A 22,843-nucleotide genomic window follows, 5' to 3' on the forward strand; every position below is an offset into this window, starting at 1 on the left:
AAAATTTGAGATACTTATGAATGTCAAAAAGAAAAAAAAAAGAGTAGCAAAAAACTGAATGAAATGTACTTTGAATTAAAATTTAAACTAGCAAAATGCTGACTATGGAATATAAAAATATATGTTTGCTTTTCTAAAAAAAAAAAAAAAACTTGCTGCAGGTCAAGATTTTAAAGTGACTTAAACCCTAACCCTGGGATATTTTCTCTTCTGCTTATTTTGGAGGTGGGTCTGCTCTGGTGGTTAAATAGCTGTAGTTAGCTGTAGTTCTGGTTCACTCGGTCACTTGAAACCAGGATCGCTTATATTTTCCTCATTGAAAACCATTTGTATAACACAAATGAACACACAGTACCACTGTAACAGTTCGTCAAAACAGCAAACGTGGAAGCCCAGAAACTGATCAACTCAGGAGAGGAGGTGAGGAGGAGACGCACAAAGCATTTTTCTTTCCATCCACTGAGAGGGAGTGGTGCACCGCTGATGTCTGCAGGCAGAAACTCATCTGTCATCTTCTGACTGTGCGCGGGTGTATGTGTGTGCGCATGCTAGCTGCCAAACGCACGCACCTCCCTCCTCCTGCCGTATTTCCGTAATCTGTCGGAGTTGCGCGTGTGGGGAGTAGAAGACACGGTGGATTATTTCCACAGAGGAAAGAGCGCGTGGCACAGAGCCGATCCCACTGGTCGACAGAGGAGCGGAGGTCAGCAAGTGTCCCGGGCTGCAGGTGCTTCGTGCCAAACGCTTCCAGAGTCTGTCCGAGTCTCAAGAATTCTTCTCTTCGGTCCGCAAAGCAGAGGAATGACCCCGTCCAGCTGTCTGCCAGCTGCTGCTGCTGCGAACAGGACCAGATGAGGATGAGGAGGAAGGGGCTCCCTCAGCTCCACGCGCTCCTTCAAAGTTCAGCGCTTTTCTAAGATGCCACCGGCCTCTGGAGCTCGGCACGCGGTTCGGCTCGAAACTAACCCGGGATAATAAAACACGCACAAAGAGACAAGAAAACACACCAGAAAGCAGAAGTTTAGTAATTATCCGGCGGGAGGAGCCCGGGAGGGAGAGCCCGGGATCAGAGAGCGCTCCGAGAGCTGCGCAGGGAAGACAGGTGAGCTTAAGTGTGTGAGCTGAGGGAGCAGCCGAACGGTGAAGAAATTTGTTCGCAGACAGAAAACCTCTCCTAGGCGTAAAATGTGACATGTTAAACAGTTTTCTGTAATAACTGCAGGATGTGTGAGGGTGATGCTTCGTTTTAAAGTGCAGCGAGAGCATTAAACGTGTTTTTACTGGGACATATTTTGTTTGCGCGTTTAGGAGCGAAACTACTGCTGGAAACTCATTTTTACTTCAGAATCATTCAAAGAGTTTACCGCATTGAATGAATCAAAAGCAAACGTAAAACGAGTCTCTTTTAAAACTTGAATCTTTAACTAAACCCTGGAAAAACGTTATTACTTGGATTTTTTAAAAGCAGTAAACTCACGTTAGAATCACGCCGTATCTTTAAATAGACAGCAGTATTATTATTATTTTTAGATAAATTTGTTTTATTTCAGGTAAGTTTGGTTTTATTAAAATAGGTTTTGTTTCATTAGAAGTTCATTTTTGATCATATCACATGATCTTTATTTTTCATTACAAAAAAGTTTGACTCAAAGTCTCTCTTATGACCTAAAAACTGTTAAATTCACATTTGGGTCCACATGAGTCCTGATGAAGATCATGTGATTCTGTCAGAAGATCCAGCACGTGGGAGGAAACGGCTTTGGCTCCTTGGAGGAACATTATTACAAAACAATCTGAACTTTGCTCATCTGCACCTTCAGGTCCGTGGTGATGCTGCTCGCGCGGCTCACGCTCCTGTCCGCCCTCCTCCTCCTGCTGCTGCTCACCGAGGCGGCCCTTCGCCGAGGTTCCGGCACGCAGACGGACAGCCGCAGCATGGTGGAGCTGATCGGCCGGTACCCGAGGACGAGGACGGAGACGCCCGGGGGAGTACAGCATGGGTCGCAGCACGGACTGGGTCAGTACTGATGGCGGAAACAGTGAGATAACATCGTAATCACGCCGCGGTCTGCGGTTTCTCTTTGAACTTTATTCATCCATTCAGAGAGTCAAAAAATATGAATGAGTGCAGAAGCAAAAGGCTGCAGGGCGTCACGTCCTGTTGGGCCCCTCCTGCTGTAATTTCATTAAATCCTTTTTGATTTAGGAGGAGCGTGAACCTGTTGTGTCGCCCAAGATACACTCTCACGGTCTAGATGGGGCTGTTTTTAAGCACAAAAAAGCTGATTCCAAACTGCAAAATTAAACTCCTGAGGTGGTTTCATTCATACTCCAGTGAATTAAAATCTATGTCAAAGGACTGTTCTTTATCCATTTGTAAACCACAATGCTTATCGGGCACTCACATTTATCCCATGACCCTTTTTAGGGAGCTACCCCCTATACTTGACACTTAGTTTCACAGTTACACTCACCTCTATGTGAAGTGCTCTATAAGTACTCATAACTGTCAAAATTGCTCTTCTGCACATCCTGAGACTCAACATTTGTAGGAAACCGCACCCTGACGCCAGTCCAAATGTAGCAAATTGTAACTTCAAAGTTAATAACTGAACTCAAAGCTTTCAAGTTTAGCCTACGATAATCTGCTAGTACAGATATATCACTAAGATCCATCCATCAATTTTCTGCCAGTGATCGGGGTTCGGGTCACGGGGGTAGCAGTTTGACTAAAGTAGTATGTAGTATCTAGTATGACTAAATATTTAAATGGTGCTGTCCCTGCTAGTGAGTACCAGAAATGCAAGGAATAAAATAATTATGAATCTCCAACCTGCCATTCATCCATTCTCTTTGACCTGTCCTCATGAGGGTTGCGTGGAGGCTGAGACCGAGTCCGAACCAAAAAACCTGAGGGCACATGAGAAACAGAACAACGCCCCCCAAAAGGCGTGTGTATGTGTGTGCCTGAGCATCTGGCTCGGGCAGCAGATACCCACAGACAATGGGAACGGAGGCCAGGAGTCAAAGTGGAGAATTGTTAGTCCTGGCGGCTCTGGCTCCGGAGTTTCGGGCACTGGTGGTGTGGGCAGTGCTGACTCCAGCTCGGACAGAGCAGGATCAGATGGCATAGTGCAGACCTCTGATTTGGGTGGCACATGATCAGACGACACGGAGACCTCTGGCTCAGACTGCTGCCCCCAGGTCCAGGCTGGGGCTGCACAGGACACACAGCCTGTTTCTTTAACAACTGCCGCTATTGTTCAGGCTTGGCCACTCTCTACCCTGGGATAGAGGCAGGGAATTCTGAGCGTCGTTGAGGTGAAAAAGTTGGCATGAGGTGACAGGTTGAATCCATGCACTCTAATTGCTGGAGGACCAAGTAAAGGCAAGGCAGCAGATGGAAAAACATGGTGCCTACGGGGACCCCCTACAGCCAGTCGAGCTCCACAGAAAATGTGTTCATACTACCTGCTCCTTCCTCACAACCATGAGGAAGAACGCGTCAGAGAACAGAGGGCAATGCAGACAATACGTACACAAAGAGGATAACGAGGGAAACAGGCCACAGGTGGGAACATAGCTGACACTAATCTGACTGATAAGACAGGAGAAGCGAAACTGAACATAATACACGTGAAACAGGAGACTATCAAAATAAAACAGGAACTAACACACACAGTGACTCTGAGACATAGGATAAACAGAACAAATAACCAAAGCCAGAAAGTAGAAATAAACTCAGATGCACTAGAGGTCACTAAAGCAGTGACACTTAAGTCATCTCTTAAATGAACAGAAAGAATCGTGAGGCCACAACCAATTCAAAACGCTGGGTCAGACACCCAGGACCATGACAGGCGAGAGGCGGGGTGCACGCTGGACAGATTGCCAATCTGATGAGGGGCTAGGACATAGAGACTGACAACCATTCACACTCACATTCACACCTAAGGGCAACTTTAGAATTACCTAACTAACCCAACCCCAGTAGTTACAGATAATTGTTGATTCTTGAGTGTTAACGAGTTCCTCATTACAAAAAGGCAGCACCCTCTTCTCTGAAATGAAGGTGCAAACAAGCTAAGAGCTACTCAGAACTCTACAGACCATCATGGTGCAGCTGCGTAGTGTCACCAGTGGGCGGAGTCAACAGTACCAATAATGGGTCTGCATTTGTTTGTCGACAAGATTAAACAGGAAAGAGCCTAAAAATAATAAAATAGTCTATGACAACCACCGTCTTGAGGCTTCTCCAGCTGCATCAATAACTGAAGCAATTTACTTGTCACACATTGCTTTGAAGCTAACAAACAGTTGCTTGTAGAAGTTCCAGGTTTCTGTTGCCAAGGTGATCCTCTAATGTATTTGCTGCCCGGGAATATGTCAATCAACAGTGTTCTTCACTCTGATTGGTGGTTGCTACAGTTGTTCCCCTGGAAGTTGAGAAAAGTTTATCTCATCCCACCTACTTCCCATCGCCAGCAGTTATTTCACCCATGATTGCTTGAAGTCGTGGCGTGTCATTCACTTATCTGGTGATCACATTGCTCTGAATTTCTTCCAGTGCATATGCAGCTTCAGGCAGCTTTATTGATCTGTCATCACTGCAGTCTGGCTGCACACTGCTGGCTTTTTGGAGGACTGCACGTAAATATATCTGTGATATTTGTATGCTGATAATCCTCGGCTCTGCATAGTGGAAGCTTAGAATATTGGACCCCAACGCTGGACTATAAATCCAACATAGAAAGATGATAGTTCCAGAGACTAATGTGGTTCTGTAGCGCTTTGGTCCAGATGACAAATGGTTGTATGTAAACTGTGTCAGAGCAAAGTTTAAAATACTAATTAAAGAACACTGAAAAATATGATCGGTAGTTTAAAATGGATTTCAAATACAGTCTAAATATTTGTACACACATAGTTTATTAGGGCTTGGATTTTGTGACTTTACAACTGGTCAATTAGTTTGTTTTTTCCTCCCATTTACTCAACTCTTAAAATAGCTACAAGGAACATACCCAAATATAATGTATATTATCTTTTCAGATTATAAATTTCTTCTACAGGTTTGATTGCTGGGTTAGAGCCAGTCAAAAGCCAAACGTGAGGAGCATTATTGTTTTTCTGGATACAATTTGTATATGAAGTAAAGCAGGGAACCTTTTGTTAAACAAGAATTGGATTTTTGGGGGGTTCTTTTAAGTAGTCTAGTCATTATTTGAGAAAGAAATGTTGAGTTTGTTATTTGATTTAATTTCGATCTATTATTTATTAATTATTTATTTAGTTGGGGTTTTGAGTACCACCAGTGAATGCCATTTAATAACATTATTTTCAGGAAAAGACAAACATCTCAACAGTGGATATCACCAAAACTAAGCAACTGACACTAAAACAATCCTGATGGATAAATAGCAACAAGGGACTGAGAAACAAAATTGTACATTTGTCATGTTAACAATGTCTTTGCATGCAGGACTTCTTTTATTTTTAATGGAACACTTTGAGACTAGTCTGTTTTGTAAGAGTTCTCAAGCTAAACAGATTCAGTTTATGTGAAACAAATGAAAGAAAAAGTAAAACTAGACCGAAGCATTGTCTTGTGTGATGAACGACAGAAAATCCAAATATTTCTGTTTGTGTGAACAAACCAAAAGCAATGTCACAGAGAAATCTGAGTGAGGTCCATTCGTCTCCAGCTGGTGCCGAAAAGGCAGAAATGCCTCAAGAGTGACGGCGCAATCAGTCAGACTTGCAGCCGTTTGAGATCTTTTTGTTGTTTGGATCAGCAAGACAAATCCCTCTTAAATCATCAGAGCATTTACAGCTGGCTCCATTAGAGCTGCGAGCTGAGGCCAGACCCTTAAAGGAACTTTTGTGAGGATAATTTTAACAGAGCAGACTGCTGTCATCGTTTGGTCCTCTGCACATCTGAGGAACTATCAGCCAGGGCACCTCTTAAAGGATCATTTTATCTTTTACCATCATTTTAAACCAATATTTCTTCACTGCAAAGCCTTGTATTTAGTAGACTCAAACCACCCCTACAAAAATTTTGTAGAATAACTGTTACTGAGGGTCCACTCTCATCTTATGTGTGAAAAAAGTTCAGCAGAGAAAATGTGTCCAATTTTTAGAAAGGACTGCATTGTGTGAACAATACATTGGGATTTAAAACAGCAGAAAGTACTTTAACCTCACAACAGGAACAGTTTAAGGCTTTAATGATGGTTACAAACAGTGTCCACTTTTTACTTTCAGATGATGTCAGAGTCATAAATGTAAATTATTTTGGCTTAAAGTATCTATCTTACCCTGTCAGCAGACTTCCCAATATGCTTTGTTAGTGTTAAAAAAAACGTTAGAAAATCAACATGGTGAAACAACATTGCATGCATAGATCAAACACCACAAAAACTGCCTGGAAGCAACTCAAGAAACATGTCAACAAGCGTAAAAAACTTCCCAGATTCATTCAATCACCTGCGGGTTGCACTAAAACAAGCCTGACCCAACACTACCAGCGCCCCCATGCCAGACTGGCAGCTTAGGAGGGGGGTGACCATGTTGTAGCTGATCCATCCAATGACTGATCCTTTTCCACAGTTCCATTCAGCTTTTGAGAGTTTAATTTGAAAATGATTCATAATTCACAGCTGGAAAACAACATAAAATGTTATACTCTCTAAAAAGCAGGCAAAGGGGTCCAGGAGTAAAACAGTGCAGATTAATAAAAAGAACTTCTTGTTTGAATCAGCCTCAGAGCTGTGTTCACATTTAACTTTTAGCCTCTGGGATTTTATTCTCCAACAGACATTTGAACTATTGTTTACTCTATTTAATCCTTTTTCTCCCCATGTCGTCCAGGTACTGGAATGGGCCTTATGTTTTATTAGAATGTGACCCGCTGCCATTTATCTTGAAATTTGTCAAGCGTGACAACACAGGACTTTTACTTTTTTAGCCATTATGTTGTTACTTTTGCTTAAACTCTTAATCCTTTCCACCCTGTGAGACTGTGAACAAGCTGGATTAGATGTATGCACCGCTTGAGTTGCAGTGAGTTGAGTTCTTTTAATAAAGGCTCAGTGTCACTGATTTATTGTTATTACACTGTTATCCAGTCTGATCTTGTGATGGAAGCAAAAAGATTTGCTTGTACTAATAAATCTCATGAATGTTGAACAAGATTGTTCAACTTCTAGTTCCAGCTTGTGAATTTGGGATTTTTTTGCTAACAGAAATTCCTCAAGCTCACTTAAGGCTTTAAAGGTGTTATTAGCAGACCCATGAGATTTTAATAGCCATCTGTATAACAGTGAAACAGGTGCTGCTGCAAATGATTTCAGGACTCTATGCTATCTTATGGCTTTCTGTACAATGTTTTGGATAAAAGTGTTAGAAATAAGTCCTTTAATGTCAAAGATTGAGTCCTTCTATCTATCATAGAGATCCTAGACCTCCAACTGTTGTAGGAGACCAAATTTATGGGGGGTTATGTTCATCTAAATTCCTAATAACGATAAATATATTTGCTCCTATTTTTATTTCATTTAAATCCCAGAGCGTTTAACTTCATAAATTGCCAAAGAACAGAAATATGACAGAATAAATGACTTCAGGCCTGTCCGTGGGGTTTCCACATCAGTGTGACCTCCATTTATTCAGCAAAGAAAACTAGTGAGACACGTTTGACCTTTTCAGTGTCTGTTGAGAAAAGGGGGTAACTCTGCAGCTGAACTTGTAAGTTCCTTGTGTTTAAAACAACAGTCTTGCTGATGTATCAGCAAGGTCATGTCACAAGTTTGGCCTTCAGGAGTTTTTACATCTGTTTCATATTTCTGTGATTTTTTTATGGTTGAGTCAGATGAGAATGTGAAGCCTCCCAGTTTCTTCCACTGTGTTTTGAACAAAAATAATAAAGGCTCAGTGTCACTGATTTATTGTTATTACACTGTTATCCAGTCTGATCTTGTGATGGATTCTCTCCCTCTAACTCACTCAAAAGGTGGAAATCTTATTCGTGATGATCCATATGTTTAAGCTGGCAAAGACCTTTCCTGCATCTCTCCCCATTTATCGAGGCTTTGGTAGGAACCGTCTTGTGGCCCCCTGTAACTAGTTGCTGATCTATATTTCTTTAAACTCTGTTGTCTCACAGCAAGAAGTTCCTGAGTTTGACTCCACAGTGTGGTATCTTACCAGTATTATTTACACATTTCATATAATTATTTGCCATTTCACACTATCATAAAATTGAGTCTATATGCCGATGACATTTTGGTATATGAAACCAACCGTCCTTCCATCTCCATCCAGTCAGGTCACAGTCTGATTTGCAACTCTGGCAATGCTTCCGGATATTCCATTACCAAACTCTTTCTCTAAACTCTTTGGATTGGGATACTCAACCCATTAATACATCGGAATCCAGGCTTAAACAAAGTCCAATGAAACTGTATATTTAAACTCTGTTTGCATGACTCTTGTTAATCCATCATTAGGTTCCTTCTTCTCCCTTAGTTTAACACTCTCTATATATTTTACAATACAAAGTCAAAAGGCCCTCAGTTAAAATAACTATGGTCCAAAAGCCCAAACAAAGAATATCTAAAAATGTTCCTACTACTTTGGTGCCTGGGAGGCTCGGTATATTCAACAGATCATCTGTAAAGGTGTCAAGATAACTCTGTTCACACCCACAACTGCTTCAGATTTAACATCATGAATACCACTGTCACTGCCTGGTGGACTCTATCTCCTTCTACTTCCACTCCTCTCTGACATTAGTAATACATCAACCTTTCTGCATGGACACAGAGGAGTAAGCAGCCTAAGGCACCTTCTTTTTCAGTGGCAGCTTTCTCAACAAAAACCCAAGATAGAACCCCACCTCTGCCACAACCACTGTATAATTGGAATAAGAAAGATAAACAGATTTACAAACTCTTTCTTTCACCTAAACCTCAATACTACTTCAATAGCAATAGATGACTGGATTTGAAATTTGAATGTACATCAAACACAAACCAGCTGACATATAAAACTGACCTTAAACCTGTCTAACCTAAATTGTCCTCTATGCCTCAGTCTTTCTTTTAATTGATGTGATTTCACTTACAATCTCACATCTCCAAACTTTCATGTTAACAGAACTATGGGCAATAAAATGTATTATTTATCAGTAATATCAGTATTATTGTTACTTTCATAATCCTTCATAAATCTGCTTTGAAGTCAAAGAGGAAAGATGATCCCTATTAGTGCAAAAATTGCCTGAGAATAGTTTTATTTTTTAGTTTCTCTCAGGATCCAGCGATAACGTCCTGTGCATCCACTGCAAAGAGCTACTCATATATAATTTTGCTTGGTTTGACATTTACTCTCAAATATACGCTCAAATTCTGCATAATGAAAATGACACAACTATTTGTTGAAGATGCCATTTTGAATGAAAGTAGTACAGGTAAGATTCAACTAGTATTGCTACTGTGGGTAAAGGGGAAGGAAACAGTAGCCGTGTCGTATTGTTTAGGTATTTAATCTATATCCATGTATTGCATTTTAAAATTGGATTTTAGTAGATGTATACACTATGGTCAACTGGAATTCCTCTAAAGTTAATGTCTGATACAACACGACTTAAAGATAATGAACATAATGAACTTTGAGTGTCATGTGAATACTGTCTATAGAAAAGCTCACCAGTGCATGCACGTTTATCAAAATCTTTATGGGGGATTTTTGTGTTGATGGCTTTTATGAGAACAATTGTTCTTACATTCTCATTTTTTCTGATGATACAAGTTACTGAACATAAAAAACAAAAATAGACAGAAAAGTATAGTCAAAGTGTGCAGCAACATTTCAGAATCAGAATCAGAAAGTGTTTTATTGCTAAATGTTGAGCAGGTTTACAACATTAGGAAATTGCTGCGGTGCTTCAGTGCAAACATACTGTCATAAATTACGCTAAAATAGATATTAAAATAAAAATAAGAATAAAAATTAAAAGTGCTAAGTAGATAGATATATACATGAGTGCAGGTGGTGATCAGTGCCAAACATGGAATGATGCAGTGAACACAGCGTAGGGTCATGTGTTAGTGGTGGGAACAGTCATATGGTTATTGTTCATGTGTCCAACAGCAGAGGGGAAGAAACTGTTCTTATGGCGAGAGGTTCTGGTGCGAATGGACCAGAGCCTCCTGCCTGAAGGGAGCAGGTCAAACAGACTGTGTCCAGGGTGAGAAGGGTCAGCTGTGATCTGAGCTGCACACCCCAGTGTCCTGGAGGTGTACAGGTCCTGCAGAGATGGGAGTCTGCAGCCAATCACTGTTGGTTGGAGAATGGTTGCTGAAAATTGTTGGCTGTCCACAAGTGAAACTGAAGAGTACTTTGAAGGCGTGCAGGTTCAGTTTTTTTGTCATTTTCACAGCTTCAGGACCTCTTTAGTATAAGTAGTTGGCAAGTGTGTGCAGACAATCTTCCATGCAAACTGCGAGCAACACCGGTAACCTGCCAGTGATCAAAGCAATTGCAAGACGTTTACTGTGTGATACATTATACGTCTTTGTAACCAATTTCACCAAGTGACTGCCCGGCAACCACTCAACAGCCGGGTTTTTTTTCCCCAAAAGTGATGGTTCCTAAGGGATCGCTGACTGATCTCCGGGCCTGTGGGTATGGTATATTTATTGGTTATTCATAACCATTTCCTTCGTAGTTGACTGATTTCTGTACAACCAAATGCGCTTAGAGGATAAAAAAAGGCCTCCTTGACCATTTTACACCCTTGTAGTAAGTACAGCACTGTGAACATTTGGGCCCATTCCCACTTGGTCTAAATATGTTATGTGTCTGGAAAAAACATATTAAATCAAATTGTGGCATAAACAGACTCCAGTATTTGTCTATACCATTATATACTGCTGCTATTATAGTGACTGCAGTGTTGTTCTGTTATCATAGATTTTTATTTGTTTTTCAGAGGCTCATCCCAAAGACCCACACAGCAAGCAAAATTTCATCATACACCTGACAGGTATGAAAACCATAAGACCACAGGTGTTTGGAGAGTTATACCATGTCATTTGGCATCCTCTTGATGAATGAGGTGAGGCCTCCGCTGGAAAAGACACAATGTGGAGGTTTAGACGCATCGTCATTGCTCCTAAACCTGCTTATATCGCTTAGCATTAATGATGCCTTCGCAGTGACTCCTGACATGTGCACTAATATTTGTTTTTAATTCAGTGCTGACATTCAGCCTCTGTAGGATTCACTTTTTATATCCAGTAATGCTACGAATAACCTTTTTAGTTTAGTATTAAAACACTTTTTACTCATATTCTAACTCTTTTAAAAATGATGCTGCATCAAATTTTAAAATTAAATGACAATAAAAAAAATAAAAAATAAAAATATATATATATATATATATATATATATATATATATATATATATATATATATATATATATATATATATATATATATATATATATATATTAATTTCTTATAACCGTAACAAGATGTTACAATATTTTCTCATTTAAATATAGGCTTTCACTGATTTGCAGGTCGCTGTATTCTCTTTATTTACAAATTATTGCATTCTGATTCCCAACTTTTTTTGTTTTTGAAACAGCATTGAACAGAAAAGTGTTTGTAGGCTACAGTACTTTATCAAATAAAGTCCAAATTTTAGTAGCTCAAATTTTATTGGATGTTTGGCTGCTAAATCTTTCATTTGCAGCCAGTTGTGGTTGCAAGACCACCAACACTGCCTTTCTTAAAGGACTCATAGCTCTTTCTACAAACAAAGCTCATCATTGTGTTGACTTTTTATGCCTGACTTACCACTTTTCTTTCTCTCCTCAGGTCCTCTATACTTCAGCCCAAAGTGCCGAAAACAGTTCCACCGACTGTACCACAAAACCAGGGACTGCACAGAGCCAGCCTGTGAGTCTTTTAATTATCTTATCCTGAAAAACATGAAAGCTGAAGTAGTGGAATTACTTGCACTAGCTTCTTAAAAGTTAATATTTCCATATGTTTTTGTATGTAGGTTTAAAATCTGCTTAACCGGCAAGAATTAACCAATAGTAACAGAAAATATTTGTTCATTTCACCCTGTCATTTCTCTGGCAAAATTTTACAGAAAGAAAAAACAAACAGGTTTCTGAAGTAGACTGAGGAATGTACGAGTGTCCAGGACTGAATACTTGGGGAAAAGGAAAATATGTCAAATATGTAAATAAATTCAAGAAATATCTTAGAAGTTATGTCTGGATCCTGTCATATTTTGCTTCAAACCATATTTCCTGTTGCAGAAAAGTAGGATTGGATTGAAAGAGCAAATCCTCCAACAAGGTCAACGTCCTTTTTCCCCACGTTAAAGGAAAATGATTCAGTAGTAAAATAAAATAGATTCTTCCTTTGGTCATGCTTTGCTTCTCTGCCAAGTTTCTTGAAATTTAGCGCCTGTTTTTAACACACACACACACACACAAAATGTTGGTTTTTCCTCCTTATGAAGACTCGTGCTTTTATGAGGCATTCTCAGCCCACAGAACTTTAAACATGAAGTCTAAAACAGTCTGAACGCTAGAAAAGATCTGTAGAGTAGTGATGTAGGCAAAAACAACGTCTCATCTTTAAACAGGAATTCATCCACACAAAGGCACCGAATGATTTGAGAGTCATACCAATGATTGCTGGTTAGATTCCTTCTTGTTAGTGTGTGTGTGTCACAGTGATGTGTTGCTGCAGGAGTTTGTTGAGATTGAAAAAACAGGATAAGACGTGTTTTAACACACAACCACACTGTGTTACACTGTTATCAGTGTAATCATGTCAGAACAGCATCAGCTCTTATGATATTAAATCATGCATGTAGCTTTTTGTTTTTCTTGGAGAGAGTGAGTGTATGTGTGGATAGAAATATGTGTGCCCAAGCAAGTTTGTGAGGACCGCTGTGAAATTTAAGGCTCGTGATTGAGCCTGATTTATTAATTGTGAGGACACTCAGACATGTAGCGTACATCCATAATAATTCTCATTTAATACCCACATTGATTAGAATATTCTCTTTTTCTTATTGCCCTGAACCATTAGATGAATCATTAGTCATATACTTTATTTGTACAGGTGCACTTTTCCCACTTTCATTTGATGCCTACCTGGAACTTTTTGTTGTTTTACAATAAAGTTTAAACCAGTGAGCTGTAGTAGCCGAAATCTCCTTGGATTAAAGTATCTGAACAAAGATTTTCACAGAGACACAGCTAAAAATGTGAATGTGTTTGTGTGTGTATGCATTTGTGTGGCGGCAGTGGCAGGCATGTTAAAGGTGAACACTACAGGAGCTGTGGAGGTTCAAACTTGTTCAGAGGCTGTTTACACAGTAAATCCGTCGGTTTATCGGCTGGATGTTTGTCAGACGACAGAGAAGAAAAAATGTTTATCTAAGTTCAAGTTTCTTATCTCATTCACATCTGAAGTTGATGTCAATTCATGGTGGTGACTTTGGAAATTAGAAATATACAAACAGTGCAACCAAGAAGGTGCCCATACTTTAGTTATGGGCACCGTCTTGGTTACAGAGGTTATAGAAGAATTTTTTGTGTTCCCTAAAATATTGAGTTTTTGACCTGGTTTGTTCAAGAGGGAAGGTTTATGTCTTCTCGTTGCAGACTTTCAAGGTTAACAAGCAGATACATTACTAGGGCAATCAAAGGATGTATGGGGAGAGTTTTGTACTGAACTAAACACAATAAATACAACTAAATACATCAGAGGTTACACCTTGATAGTCCTACATTTATGTATAATAATATATAATATGGTAGATTGCTTTCAAGACAGTAGTTTATTTACTACCCAAACTTTTGGTGTCACTGCTTTGTAATTATGTCTATAAATAAAATGTTTGAGCAAGCACATACAAACTCACATTTAAGTTAAATCAATTAGGAAATTAGTCATGTGTGGAAAACCATTCATTTTTAAAAGGGCAGTTTTCTCACAGAGTATTTAAACACTTTTGTTCATGACAAGTCCAAGTAGAACAAGTTTTTCACTTTATTAATAGTTACATTTTGGTGATGTATGATCAATTACTGCTATCCCCAGGATTAGTCAGATCGGATGGCTTCTAGCTAACAGTTCCTCTTGTTACCAGTCTTCTCGCTCAGCTAGGCTAAACATCTCGTGACACTGCAGCTGCAGGTCGTGTTTCGTTTTGGAAATTTAGTAAATTGATTTTTTCAAGCAGCAGTTAAACACAGTGTGTTGTTTTGCTTCTCTGCAGACTATAAAAGATGTGCTCGTCTCCTGATTCAACTGGCCAAGAGCCCTCGCTGTTCAGAGAGATAAACAGACAAATGGTAAGACCGACAACTGCATAGATTTTTTAACTTTTATGGCTATTCATACTACACCACAGTAATCAACTAACAGAAAAGCAATTAAATAACAGGAAAATTTGTTACTTCTGGGTTTTTTCTTTACCTCTGTCACGATTGTGCTCATGATGTGATTTCTGTAGAATTAAGTTTTTATGATCAAAGTATAACTTTAGTTATGGCAAAGCATCAGCCTTCCACTTCTAATCTTATTTTCCTTTGCTTGAACACCTGCCTTGAAGTAACTTTCTAATTAAAAAGGGCTTCACTTTCTTTTTGCATACTGGACTATTGTCATTAATGACATTTTGATCTACAGTTGACTTAGATGAAGGTCAGATCTCATTTGATCAGGAAATAAAGCGTTCATAAACTTTTTTTTCTTGCAGCTATGCCTCATGATAAATGTTTAAATTGTCAATACTCCTTTTCTTACATTTCGATCTGAACCCCAAAGGCAGGAAATAGCAGTTAGAGGAAATATATACAGGTCAAAGTTTAAAGCTGGTAGAAGCAGTAATGAATAGATGTTATTGATGAACCGTGAGGTTAAAGTCTGATGACAGAAACCTACCAGGGAAGCTGATCGTTCCCAAGGCTAAAGAAAGAGAAAATGTTTGTTGTTTGTTGATGCACTCAAGAAGACAGACTAAAACGCAGTATTAACAGCATTATGTGAAATCACTAAGGGTGCAAAGCACCGGGCAAGCTTCCAGTGAGCATCCATTTCAGTGCAGACCACAAGACCACAGAAGAAGAACATAAACAGCCCCAACACAATGTGACCATTGTTAGGCTTATATCTAGCACCCAAATAACTACAGAGATAAGTTCAGACAGAGTTTAACACAAAATGACCCTGAGACTAGCAGAAGTCTGTAGAATATGAGGAATCAAGAGAACTTAAAAAATCGTTAAGAAGCCTTGAAATAAGAGAACTTTGATCAGATGGTAATATTTCAGAGCCCTGAGAGCTATAGAACTGGTAAATATGGATAAGACAAATTGTAAAGTATTAAAAACAGAGACAATCAAGGAAAACATGACAAGAATTTGTTTAAAAATGGATTTCAATTAAACAACCACATGTTAATGGCGTTGTGACTACAAGTTGGAAATCATTACTGTATAGACAGTAGAACTTATAGCACAGACCTGCATACTGGTTACACTTGCTGACGATCAGTTAGTGAAATTCTATTTAGCTAATTTGATGACTTAGCAAGGGCTAGATTTTTTAATTATGTCCTTTTATGTAAAACGTTAGAACTGACGGAGGCCAATTAGAATCAAAAAGGATAATAAGTTTTAAAGCAGTCCTTTGAAACCATCATCTATGGTAACCATGTTAGTAGTCAGGCATAAGACCTTAGGGAATCATCTAAACAAGAATTTAGTGACCAGTATTGAGATCCAGTGTATCTTTGTATTGATTGTAGAACATTAAAGTAAGACAGATATCATTGCAAGGCTTTATGGTGACGGGACCAGACGGAAACCATTTGTCTCCAATGCTGATACTTAAGGTAAATGACCAGGTACTCATTTAGCACTTTTCTACTCTACCTGAGCAATCAAATTTATTAAGTTATTCATTCAAAAAATCATACTTAATATCACACTATTCAAATATTTCATTAGGCCCAATCTTTATGGCTCTCTCCTTTCAATGGCAGCAGTGCCTTAGGCAGTGAGACTTTTATATCAGCTGATGCCAAATAGCTCATGGTGATTTGTTAACACACCAACAGTGTTGGTTCTAACAAATGGAAAAGCTTAACAATTTGTACCACTCAGGAAAAAGTGAGCTACTGGTAGTGTTGATTAATTTTCAGAATCAAATGTTCCTTTTGAATAAAATATTCATTTGTCTTAACAAAATTAAAATATTCATTGACAGGCATATTTTTCACTAATGGATAATTTTTAATGCGGAAGTAGCGGATGCATTATTTCAGATGGTCAGCAGGGGGCAGCAACTCTGGTTGCAAAAGTACTATTATTGTTTAGAAGTCTATGAGAAAATAAGCCAATGACTCCCTTGGCTTATTGATCTCCTTTATGGTAGAACCAGTCTGTAAAGCCTGTAGGTGCACCCTACAATAATATCTGTAAAGCCCAGTGTCAGAAAGGGCCTGTAGAACCTGTTAAATGTGACGTTTTCAGACTTTTCTCATAAAATTGTTATAGTTTTGAGTAAGTAGAATCTGCTAAGTTTAATATCTACATCTATTAAAATCAAGCAGAACCTGTAAAACTTGAATTAAAAAATCTTTTGTAACGTGTGGAACCTGTATAACCAGCAAGATATTATTTGGAGCCTGTACGACCTGTACTTGTACTATAGACCACATAGAACCACAAGTTCTACAGAGCCTGTCTAACTGACTCATACTAAAAACTAAAAGCCTGAATATTTTTTCCCCCTTTGTTTAATTTATAAAGTCAATATAGTACAGTTACTTGAACATGTAACAACCGTGAGCCCCTGAAAAACAATTTGCAGTACTGTGATGGACTGAGCAGCGAAGGAAACTTAGGCACAGGTTAAAGTCCAAAAAAATGATTTTTATTTAATCCAAAAACATAATTGGTTAAATCATGCAAAAAGAATCAAAATCTTGGGCCCATAAAAGAGGTTAAAACAACAGAACTCAAAGTTAACAAACCATACTGATAACTCAAACAAACTGACCTCACTTAACGAGACAAAGGGGAAACTTAAATAGTGGCTGATCAGCCCACAAAAACACAGAGGGGTAAAACACACAAAACCTAACTGGAACTAACATAATGAACTCCAATTCCCCCCCATGGCCCCGAGTTATGGAATGAGCTAATTTGCAGTCTTCCATCAAAGCCCGCTCCACCCCTTTTCCACCTCTTGGGTCCTCAATCAAGGGACTGGAGCAGCTGCAACTACGGTAACTCAGAAAACAAAGATTAAATCATACATAACAGTGTAAACTAAAATGTGCGCACTTCTTATAGAATGCACTGTTATGTGGACATGTGAATTAATTCTAAACCAAAACCAGTTATTTGTTGTCCTGTAAATTAAGTCCTATTTAAAGACAAATGTGAATGCAATATATAAGCCTCTACATTAACATGGTGGATATTACCACTGTGTGGCTGTACATGCAGCCATCACAAGTACCTTTTATCTGTGCTTATTCTGAATCCTCTTCTTCAGTCTTCATCTTAGCAAAAGTTTTTTCTACTCGTTCGTGTCTTTCTTCCACAGGCTCTGGACATGAAGTTTTGGCATACCAGGGTGCAGCAAGAAGGTTCATCCTCTCTGTTGACCAGCAGCAGGAAAAGTTATAAACAAACCTCTGAAAATCTGCTGGAGCCAGTGAGCTCAGCCGACTTGATCCACAATTGGAAATCAAAATGATTGTTTTCTATTTTATTCGATTCAGCTGTTTATCTCCAACAACCATTCACCTTGTATACACACTACAAACAGGTGTAAATTTTCTATGACAGGATTTTTGGACTTTTTCGAACAAAAACTTGAGTTTTGTTCAACTTTGTGTAGACTCATCTCGGCATTCGTCGAATCATTTTTGCCTTTTTTACCTCTACTCTGTTCTTTGGTCGATTCCTGCTGTACTGGACAACCTCAGACACTCTACTGGTTTATAACAGAGCTATTTGGACATGGAACTAAGAGACAAAACTTACCTGGGACAAAATGTCTACTTCAGTTTTTGGGGACTTTTTTTGGACAAAGGGCCAAGGTTTGACCTTCTATTTGAAGACGCAGGGGGAAACAAAATGGACTAAACCTCTGAGTGGATGCTGAATGTGTTTTATGTGACATCATACATAATAATTACTTATAATTAAAGTAATAATATTCCATATATTTATATTGTTAAAGCTGCAGCCCAGTGTGCAATATGTAAATACAGAAAAAGGATTAAAGATAATCATTTGATATATATCCATGCTCGTGTGAGATTTCATTTTTGCCTCATTTTTTGTTTTTGAATCTGTAAAGTCCATCTTTTTATTCTTAGGGGGGGAAAAGCTGAATGAAGAGTTTCATAAAATGCTGGTAGCCTATATTAAATAGAAAATAAAAATAATGCAATTTAAAAAAAAAAATTCACCTATAGACCCGACGGCCATGAATACTATTACACTACCATTAAATTAAGTTTGGTTAGTGTCCAGTATTTTGTGAGGGTGACTTAGTTGACACACCCCTTAAACCCCCTCGATCCTGGACAGCAGCAATGGAGTGGTAGGTCATGAAATTAGTTCTCATTTTTAAAAAAGGGGAACTAGAGAGTTGGAGCATGTGTGTCAATTATTGGAGTATCACCCTGCTCAGCTTCCCCAGGAAAGTTTATTTCATGTTGTTGGGGAAAGATGAATTCTTGAACTTTGTGTTCAGGCGGTACAATGTGGAATCCATCCTGGCCATGGGACAGTGGACCAGATGTTCAGCCATGCACAACATCTGGAGGGATCATGGGAATTTGACCATACAATCTGCATGAACTTATGGCATTGGAGAAGGCTTACAATTGGTTTGCAAGGGGACACCTATAGGGTGTACTGCAGGAGTGTGGGTCTTGCGTCCATTGTCAATATACAGGGTGGTCCATTTATATGGATACACCGCAATAAAATGGGACTGGTTGGTGATATTAAAGTCCTGTTTGTGGCACATTTGTATATGTGAGGGGGCAAACTCCTCAAGATGGGTGGTGACCATGGTGGCCATTTAGAAGTCGGCCATCTTGGATACAACTTTTGTTTTTTCAATAGGAAGAGGGCCATGTGACACATCAAACTTATTGGTAATGTCACAAGAAAAACAATGGTGTGCTTGGTTTCAACGTAACTTTATTCTGTCATGAGTTATTTACAAGTTTCTCTTTGTTCACAGCCATTGACATGTCGAAGAGGTTAACACATGAGGAGCAGATCAAAATTGTGTTGATATCTAGTGAACGCAGTAACCGAGTCATTGCAGCAGATTTCAATGCAAGACACCCTACGAGACCACCCATCTCCCATGCTACAGTTAGCAAACTGCTTGCTAAGATTCGTGAAACTGGTTCAGTGTTGGATTTGTGTTACGACCCGGCTCAAAAGCCGCAACATAAAAAAAGGAGACGAATACCAGAGTGTAGGTGAAATGAGGTTTTACCTTAAAATGGACTATCAGGTTGGCTAAAATGGCTAGTGCCACCAAGGCAAAGACTAGTGAGCTCCCTGGGAAGCTTGCCTCAGGTATGCTTTTATCCACACCTGACTAGGTGTAGCCAATTAGCACCAGCTGAAAACATTGAGATGATTAGGGGCTGCAGAGGGACGTAACACCTCCTCCCTCAAAGGGTTCCTCTAGGACCCTTAAATTTATTAAAAGCCCCTCTAAAGCCTTCAATTTGCCAAAATGTGGACGCAAGAAAACTGTCACTAATGAAGAAACATCAGTGGCTGTCCTAGCTTCATTCAGCAAGAGCCCACAGCGTAGCACTCGCCGCATGTCACTGGAGAGTGGCATTAGTCGAACATCCCTTCGGCTGATATTAGCTACTCACAAATGGCACCCTTACAAACTCCAGCTACTGCAGCATCTCAACGAGGATGACCCAGATCGGCACACAGAATTTGCAGAATGGGCAAAACAAAAATTGGAACAGGACCCTCAGTTCATGCAGAAGATTTTGTTCAGTGATGAGGCAAACTTTTATGTTTAACAAACAAACAAAACCACTGCTATTGGTGATAGGTTTGTAGCATAAACCTATTCGCTGGAACGTTCAAGACAATTTACTGCACAGCAAAAGCAAGACACAAGTAGGCAAAGTTCTTTGTGTTACTCATGCATGAGGGAGGCCTGCCTGGAGCCAAGTGTCGTTCCACCCACTTGACCTCTGTCAGACTCTCAGCCAGGTTCCCCATAGCACTCCTTTTATTGTGGTTACATGAATGTGTATAGGTTCATTAACATATGACGTTTCATATAGGTATACATGTGGACAAAGAATACCTTGTCTGTGTGTGTCATGTAAGTATGTGTGTGTGTGTGGGGGGGTCAAGATGTGACCCCGTGAAGACTCCCCAAAGCTGGTGCCAGGAGTCTAGCAGTCCATCTAAACAAAAGGCTCTTGTACTTAACTGGATACAGAGTAGGTGTCCTTCTATACCATAAATCAGAAAGAGCAGATATAACCTCTCTCCTGACCTTAAGTTGCGTGTGCATGCCAAAGTGCTCTGGGAGGCACACAGAGTCTCCACAGACTACTAAGGATCAAACCTCTACCAACTTGACATTGATTATAAAACTCTAAGCGTATATGAGTAGATATTTCTAAGCATAAATGACAATCAACAATACAAATCTAACAATTGGTCTGACACTAACCCACCTTGGATGGATCCCTCCAAGACTGTTGGAACAACAAAAGTGATGGTTTGGTGTGGTATATGGGTACAACGATAGTGGGTCCATTCTTCATCGGTGGTAACCTCAAGGCCACTGGATATTTGAAATTGCTACATAATGATGTTTTTCCCTCTTTATGCACTGAAGCTGGCAAGTTCCCTGAGTTTTTCCAGCAAGCTGGTGCACCACCACATTATGGGTGCCAGGTCCGAGCATTCCTAGATGAACAGTTTCCTGGAAAGTGGATTGGTCGTCGTGGGCCAGTTGAATGGCCCCCAAGGTCTCCCGATCTTAGACTTTTATCTTTGGGGTCATCTGAAGGCAATTGTCTATGGTGTGAAGATACGAGATGTGCAGCATCTGAAACTACAGATACTGGATGCCTGTGCTGGCATTTCTCCTGCGGTGTTGCTATCAGTGTGTGAAGAGTGAGAGAAGAGGGTTGCATTGACAATCCAACACAATGGGCAGCACATTGAACCCATTTTATAAGTGGTCAGAAACTTGTAAATAACTCATGACAGAATAAAGTTACGTTGAAACCAAGCACACCATTGTTCTTTTTGTGACATTACCAATAAATTTGATGTGTCACATGGCCCTCTTCCTATTGATAAAACAAAAGTTGTATCCAAGATGGCCGACTTCTAAATGGCCACCATGGTCACCACCCATCTTGAGGAGTTTGCCCCCTCACATATACAAATGTGCCACAAACAGGACTTTAATATCACCAACCATTCCCATGTTATTACGGTGTATCCATATAAATGGCCCACCCTGTATAACCAAAGAGAGAGCTGTTTCCACATCCTTCACACAAAGTCAAGCATGTTTTCAGTGGATGTTGGACTCCTCCATGCTTGTCGCTCATCTCCTGTTTGTGATTTAAATAAGGAGAGGTCAGTGTTAGAACAGAAAAGCAGCCTAACATCCAAGAAAAGCAGGCAGATGAGTGATTACAGATCTTTATTGAAATTATGCATAAGCTTCATATTCATGGACAGGATTTGATAGCATAGCTGACATATGGAGAGAATCCATTTTGGAAACCTCAGGATAGCATCCCCGCTTCTTACAGATCATGTGATTCTATTGGTTTTTAATCAGAGCAAGGCCTTCAGCATGCACTGGAGCCCTTTGCCTAGTACCAGCTCTGATCAGAGTCAGCATCTCCAAGTCTGAGACTATGGGAGTTCTGGAAAATGGTGGAATCCTTCCTTGGTTTGGAGGAGAGGGCTCCCCCAAGCGAGGGAGTTCCTCACAAGGGAGTTCGAGTATGTTTGGTTCTTATTCACATATGGTAGAAAGATTGAGTATGTGATGGATTGGAGTATTGGTGTGGCTTCAGCAGCAATGGTGAAGAGAGACTCTTCAATTTACCAGTTCACCTTTATTCCAGCCTGAACTTATGGTTGTGAGATCTGGATATGTCCAAAATGCAAGCAGTCAAGATCATGAGTGTTTAGATCATTGCAGAATGGTGTTTGGTGTAGTCTCACTGAATAAGCAAGACCTTCCCTAAAAAACACATAGCTTGGATGTAAGGATGGGACTGGACAAGAATTTAGCAATTGGGATTCCATTATTGATACCACTTATCAGTTCATCTCGATTCTCTAATTAGGGGTTCTATTGCAGTGTCTTTAAGAGTCACCACCATCGCTAACCAGCACATAAAAGAAATCACATTCATACAAATTAATTCAATGCTGTGTGGTCAACTGTTTATAATGTATTACAAAATTAGACTTTTCTTAAAAGTAAAGCAGTATGTTACTTAATTATTCCCAAAGAGAAAGTAATTCTTTGCACTACTTGTAACATTACTTCAGTGTTTCTCCTTAAAATTACCTGAAATGTCTTTGTCTCATAATTGCCAATAAACCATATAAATCTGCAGACTATTCAATTCAATTCAATTCAATTCAATTTTATTTATATAGCGCCAAATCACAACATAAGTCGCCTCAAGGCGCTTCATAGATACAGAGAAAAACCCAACAATCATATGACC

At 39.5% G+C, this 22,843-nt stretch overlaps 1 protein-coding gene across 3 annotated transcripts; it reads left to right on the plus strand.

Moving 5' to 3' along the window:
• Positions 1-582: 582 nt before the first annotated feature.
• Positions 583-19,101, plus strand: alkal2b (ALK and LTK ligand 2b). Of its 3 annotated transcripts, XM_014336967.2 has the most exons (6): positions 583-1,102; positions 1,821-2,017; positions 10,997-11,050; positions 11,890-11,970; positions 14,321-14,396; positions 17,662-19,091. In XM_014336967.2, exons 2-5 carry the CDS (start codon positions 1,831-1,833, stop codon positions 14,383-14,385), a joined length of 387 nt encoding a protein of 128 aa, XP_014192453.1. In that variant the 5' UTR covers positions 583-1,102; positions 1,821-1,830; the 3' UTR covers positions 14,386-14,396; positions 17,662-19,091. The 3 variants fall into 3 exon arrangements, with proteins under 3 accessions (XP_014192453.1, XP_042080912.1, XP_042080911.1); XM_042224978.1 differs by lacking the exon at positions 583-1,102 and having other exon boundaries at positions 1,111-2,017; XM_042224977.1 differs by lacking the exon at positions 583-1,102 and having other exon boundaries at positions 1,111-2,017; positions 14,321-19,101.
• Positions 19,102-22,843: the final 3,742 nt, after the last annotated feature.

Source organism: Haplochromis burtoni, unplaced genomic scaffold (assembly GCF_018398535.1).
Source record: "Haplochromis burtoni strain Fernald_Lab_line unplaced genomic scaffold, NCSU_Asbu1 Contig_157, whole genome shotgun sequence".
In the NCBI taxonomy this organism is placed as follows: Eukaryota; Metazoa; Chordata; class Actinopteri; order Cichliformes; family Cichlidae; genus Haplochromis; species Haplochromis burtoni.

Bases quoted from the DNA above. Each gene is read 5' to 3' on its own strand.
- alkal2b (XM_042224977.1), top strand. From the start codon at position 1,698: ATGAGTCCTGATGAAGATCATGTGATTCTGTCAGAAGATCCAGCACGT. The intron at 2,018-10,996 runs GTCAGTACTGAT...TTTGTTTTTCAG, and splicing joins TGGGTCGCAGCACGGACTGG to AGGCTCATCCCAAAGACCCA. The intron at 11,051-11,889 runs GTATGAAAACCA...TTCTCTCCTCAG, and splicing joins TTTCATCATACACCTGACAG to GTCCTCTATACTTCAGCCCA.